Source organism: Arachis stenosperma, chromosome 2 (assembly GCF_014773155.1).
Source record: "Arachis stenosperma cultivar V10309 chromosome 2, arast.V10309.gnm1.PFL2, whole genome shotgun sequence".
Lineage (NCBI taxonomy): Eukaryota > Viridiplantae > Streptophyta > Magnoliopsida > Fabales > Fabaceae > Arachis > Arachis stenosperma.
In genome coordinates, this window is record NC_080378.1 from 115382698 (window position 1) to 115388898 (window position 6201).

General features: G+C 37.2%; 1 protein-coding gene across 1 annotated transcript; it reads right to left on the reverse strand.

Annotated features, from left to right (window-relative positions):
* Positions 1 to 1674: 1674 nt before the first annotated feature.
* Positions 1675 to 5613, reverse strand: LOC130961606 (uncharacterized). The gene is made up of 9 exons (XM_057887569.1): positions 5440 to 5613; positions 4473 to 5148; positions 3683 to 4299; positions 3514 to 3579; positions 2882 to 3026; positions 2579 to 2797; positions 2217 to 2409; positions 1925 to 2120; positions 1675 to 1826 (listed from the first exon to the last, which is right to left on the reverse strand). Exons 2-9 carry the CDS (start codon positions 5010 to 5012, stop codon positions 1709 to 1711), a joined length of 2094 nt encoding a protein of 697 aa, XP_057743552.1. The 5' UTR covers positions 5013 to 5148; positions 5440 to 5613; the 3' UTR covers positions 1675 to 1708.
* Between the last annotated feature and the right edge of the window lie 588 nt (positions 5614 to 6201).

Genomic DNA, 6201 nt, shown 5'->3' on the forward strand with positions numbered 1-6201 from the left:
GTAATTAATGCAAAATTTTCGGTCGACTCTCTTCAACAAGAAGAAATCGATTTGAGAGCTTGTCATGCCACTTTTATAGGTTATAAGATGTTTGTCTCTCTTTTTAAAATATGTATTTGCGATGAGAAGGTCAAAAGTTGAGGAAAAGTCCAAGATAGTTTTACCCTCAACATTGATCAATCTGAAACCATGACCTCCGTGAATACTTTCATACCCGGTCACTTCTCTTTCAACATGGCCATTTAGATCTCCTCCTAAAAAAATCTTATCTCCCGAAGGTATGTCTTGGACCAAACTCTCTAGATCCTCACAAAATCTTATCTTGTGTTATTCGTCCGAACCCACTTGCAGTGCGTAGGCGCTAATCACATGAAAAGTACCTCCTTCCGCCACAAGTTTGCTAGAGATGATCCGATCTCCCACCCTCTTGACATCCACTACATCCTTCTTCCACTGCTTACCCACAATAATACCCACTCCATTCCTATTCTTCACATTTTCTTAATACCAAAGTTTGAATTCGGAAGTATCCAACTTCCTAGCCTTCGCAACAACCCATTGTTTCTTTTAGGCACATAATGTTAATTCTCCTCCTTGTCATGGTGTCCACCACCTCCATGAATTTTCCTGTTAGAGTGTCTATGTTCCATGTCCCAAATCTCAACTTTCTGTCGCTCCGACCTTTACCTTTTACTTTGTGAACTAGCTTATTTACTCTCGTCCGTTCACGAAAATGCGGGAACCCTTACTCATTTAGCACTACATCTGAGCACCGATGCAGCGGCCCTTGCTCATTTGACACTGTACTCGAACCATACAGCGCGTTGCTTCCGGGCAACGATCTAGCTTTAGCACAATAACGTCTTTGATTCATGTCATGAAGATTCGACTAAGTTTTTATATTGATTGTCGAAGACCTAACACAACACTCCTCCTATATTCGGGTTTGGAATCGACTATGTACCACAAGTGTAACATAGACAGAGTTATCTCAAATTCTTAACCATTTGCTAATTAACGATAGAGAGAGAGTGGGGGAGGGAAAGAGAGAGGAAGAGGGAGAGAAGGAGAGAAAAAAAAAAGAGGGAGAGAGAGAAAGAGAAGGTAACTACTTGGTAACTACTATAAGCGTGTTGTTGTTAAGTTTTGTTTCCATCTCAAATTCTTAACCATTTGCTAATTAACGATATAATAATAATAATAATATAAAAAAATCCATAAAGACAAAAAAGAAAGCAAGCAGTGGAAGAAGCTAATATGACTTATGAAAAGTATAAAATACTAATATACTATTTGTCAACTTATTGCCAATAATAATTAATTATTATATTTTAATTACAATTAATATTGATACATTAAGGAAACACATTCACAAAAATATTTTTATTAGACACAGCCATAAAAAAGACATTTTTATTAAACACATCCACAAAGACACTTTTATTAAACACAATTATAAACAAGAGTTGAAAAAAGTTGGTAGAATTTTTGTTGGTTACGTAACGAGATTAGTGACTTATTAGTTTAGGGTTGACTTAATTATTTTATTTTATTTAAAGGTTAATACTTAATACTAGCTATATCTTTTTTAAAAATTTTGATAGGTAAAAGTATTCAACAGTTTTGATTTTAACAATAACCCATCCCTAATTACTCCAACATATATATACATGTTACAAACAAGACAAAAGATGAAAATATTGTTAGTTCAGTTGTCGCCAGAAGACAATTTTTGCTTCTTCTTCCACTGGTATGCAGCTTCTAAGATCTTAAGATTAGTCGTCTGAATTTCTTCAGGGAACAAATAGTCAATGAATTCCCCAATTCTGCCAAATCAAAAGAACAGGAGTTAATATGAAATCTAGTAAAGGCTTTTATAACTAGAATGGCAAAAATAGAATATTGACAGTAACAAAATACAAACCTGGCAGAACCATCTTCAGTAGTAACTTTTCTTCTCTTTTTGAGCTTCTTCGGCAGCTTAGACTGGACTAAGCTAATATCACCAAGCTCCCCAGAAGAAGCCTCCATGTTGAGCCATTTCTCCAATAGCATTGCCCTTTCTTCCTTCAGTTCCGGAGCTGACGATCTGAAGTAGTTAAGAGCTTCCTCAAACACCCCTGATTTAAGCACGAAACAAAAGTAGAGTGAATCTGGATATCATTCCAATTCAGATCAAAGAATAAACAAACAACAAAAGCATCGGGATCACATACTTCTAGCACGCTGAAGGCATTCCCTCCCTTGCTCTTCTTCTGTCAAGTCTAAACCGTTCTGATCTATTGCTGTAGCCTCGAATTCCACATAGCTTATCCATACCTTCAAGTGCTTTGTTTTATTAAGAAGCCTTTCATAAAGCGCTCTTGCTCTCTCAAACTCACCTTCTGCAGTCTCAAAGTCAATATATGCCTGATTTGAAATCACAAATTGATAGACAGGTTAGCACAAAAATGCACATAGCATATTAGAAAAATTATGCATTACATAAGATGTCATAATACATCAGAGAAAAGAAATGATGAAAGAATGATATAACAAGAATGGTTAGGCATTGATTGGTACAAGGCATTAAATGTACCTTCCACAATAGCTCAGGCATATCCAATGCTGGTTGAGCGATTGCAAGCTCGAATATTGCTCTAGCTCGATCAGTCTCAGATAAAGATCTCTCCAATTCTGCATACTTGCTCCAAGCATAGCAATTTTCAGGCGACCACTCCAGATACTTTTCATATAGTTTTCTGCATCTATCTATGTTACCAAGCTGCAGTTCTATCTCTATATACTTCTTGAAAATCTGTTGTCCAGAGAGCAGGGCTGTGTAAGATAACCATGCTTCAATAAAAAGACATCATTGCATTTACATCAGCATATATATTACCTTGTCTTTTGGAGCCTTTCCAATGGCATTTCCTAGTATCTGTCGAGCACCCTTGAGATTCAGCTGACGTATTTCAAACTGGGCTGCTAGAAGCCATATCTTTGCAAATGAAAACTTACTATGTAGTATCAAGTTGAGACACTCCCTATAAGAAAGAAAGAGGAGCAGCAGTGTCAATATACAATACAAAAGATCAACACTGGAGTTTGGCTTCAATTCCACAGATCTTGTGATATTCATTCATAATTATTGAAATTGCAGTGCTATGACCATTATCCAAATCAAATCACTATATGTTAGACAAGGTTATGGTATATCATAAAGCTAATTATCATGGTGACTCCAACCAGTCAATTTGATAGGGTTCAAAATTGAATCTATTTGAGTCTACAGTATCTTGAAGCACATAAGATACTTTAAATGCAGTACATATGCTAATTGAAGTAACACATTCTCTTTAGACTTGAGTCCAACTATTCACTAATTCCAAAATTACGAAATTTATGAGCAATTTTATTTTATTATAAGAACTTAAAGATTGAAGCAAGAGCCACAAACAGATGCGAACATTATATTGAAATTTAGAAGAATTCCAAATTTAATTTCTGAACTTAGTATTACAAGGCACAAACCTGTATACATCTCTTGTTCGATCCACATCTTCAGCATCAAGCTCTTTGTAGAGTGCATAATTAATCCTAAGTAACACAGACAAATGGCAAATATTAGGGGGCAAATGAAAAAAGTAAAAATCTCGAATAAAAACACATTAAGGAATAAAGTTAGTCGAATCAAACAAACCACAAATAGATATATCGCTGCCAGAATCGCTTCTCCTCTGCAGGAGGAACATTGGCTATAGCTCTCTCATACACCTCCTTGATCCTTTCCTTATTGCCCACACTCTCCTCCAATCGTATATAGTCAAACCATGAATCATAGTTCAACGGATTTTTCCTCACTTCATCCTCATACTGAAACCTCCTTTTTCCGACAATAGCTTCCTCAATCCCTTCCCTGTCACCATACTGCTTCTCAAATGCCACAAATTTATGGTACAAGTCTTCTGCCCTCCCCTTGGGAATATGATCAAGAGCAAACTTATATATACGCCTTGCACGCTCAGTCTCCTTACATCTCTCCTCAAACTCAGCAAAAGCAACAAACAGCTGCTCAGCTTCCTCATCATCAGCAAGCTTCTCCACCGCTCTCTCATAAACATTCCTAGCCTTTGCCACCTCCCCATTCTTCATCTCGAACTTGGCATGCCGAATCCACGCCCCAACCCTAGGGTGGCACTGCACAAAACGCTCGAATATCCCCCTGGCTCGCTCAATTTCATTGTACCTCAGCTCAAACTTGATGTAAGAGAGCCATCCCTGCTGATCAGGCATCCACTTCATCCACCTCTCGAAAACCTGCCATTGTGAAAAGTCAAGTTACTTACTCTTCATATAATCAGTAATATTTGTTAGCTATTAATTGTTTCAACTTATGCAGCAGTAGCATTAGAGACATATAAAGTGTGATGTTATATAAACTGTAATCCATGTGTGAGTAATTTAATTCAGTTCATTCACTCATAGAATACCTGTCTGGCACCAGCAACATTGCCAAGCAGTTCCTCCATATGTATATACTTGTACCATAACTGGTCGACCCTCGGTAGGAGGGTGACAGCGCGGTTCCACACGTTTCGCGCATGGTTGATGAACTTGTTCTTCATCTCCATCTCTGCATACTTGAGCCAAAGGGTGTGGTTCTTGTTGTCAACTTCCAGTGCTTTCTCCCAAACAGAGCGTGCACTCTTGAAGTCCTTCTGAGACTCTTCCCACTGTGCATACTTAATCCACAGGCCAATGTTCCGTCTCACACGCGGAATTAAGTCCTCAAACTCTTTTCGCTTGCGGAGGCGGTACTCGCCAAGCTCAGTGGCATCGGGGATCTTCTGCTTTGGAGGGCGGATATCAGCCTCTTGCCGCTCCCGAGCCTCCCGGAGAATCTGCTCCGCTGTGATTTGAATCGGAGCAGGTGTCTTGTTCTTAACCCGCGTTGGCGGTGGAAGCTTCACCTCCGTGTCCTTGAGCGTGAGGTAACCCAATGTTGAGTCTGCTTCTTTTGACAAAGACATCGCCCCAGTTGAAGGGTGCAGTAAAACGAAGGATTTTGCTGTAAGAAAATGGCGGTTGCGGAATTTAAAGCGTTGGTTTAGTCAGCTACAATTTCTTTGTCCAGCTGGTTTGAACTTCAGATGTCCTCTGTTCCAGCTGCATTATAAATTACAAATTGAAAGTTGAATTCAGCAACACAGATCACATAACAATAGCAACGGCAATTCACATAACAAATGCTAAGTTGAGTTCTTGTTTTACATTATCTTGATGATGTGCCAGGTTCCAAAAACATCAGTATGTGGTGAGGGCAAATCATTATGAGGGAAAATTCTAACTAATTACTTAAAATTAGAATAATTTTAAACAAATGCTATATCGAATTATCAACTTTCAACTTCAGATAAATTAACTAGCAAATAAGGAAAAAATAACAAGGTTTTGTACCTATCTGGCTAGAACTGCAACAGTCGGGAGAGAAAGAGAGGAGAGCAGAGCGGATAAGGAACGGCGGCAAAGGCGGTGGCGACGCAGACGCAAAGGCGGCGAATGACACCAACAACACGACCCTGGGGAGTACCTGGCGGCGCGATTGAGAAGCCTTGGAGACACTGTGGCGCGCCTTGCTCGACGGGAGTATTCCTTCACTGCTGGAGCTCAGGCTAGAGGAGAAAGGGGAGACTGACACTGAAAATTGAAATAGGAGGGGGTTAGGGACTCGCGGTATAGTTTTAATTTTTAAACTTAGGAGTATTTTAATAATTTCAATTTCTAGGTTTAAAGTAGTTTAATTGTAATTAAAACTTGAATTTGATTTTAGAAAGATTAAGATAAAATAACTTTGTAGTTAAAGATTAAATTATCTTTTTAAAATTTATTTTTTTTTAATTGAAACAATAGTTCAATTTAAAAATACTAAAAGATTCTCTTAATCATATTTTAAAAAATAAAATATTTTTTTAAAATTAATTTTGAAAGACTAAAATATTCTTTCTGAATTAAAAGTGTTTATACAAACATATTTGAGGGCTTGTTTGGGCCATTTTCAAAAAAATATTTTTTTAAATGAGATTTTAAAAAAAAATTTTACAAAACTAAAAAAATTATGTTTTGATATTTTATGTAAAAAGATCTTTTATTTATTAATTATTTAGATAAAATAAAATAAAAGTATTTTTTATTCATTTATTATATGAAAAATATATCTTT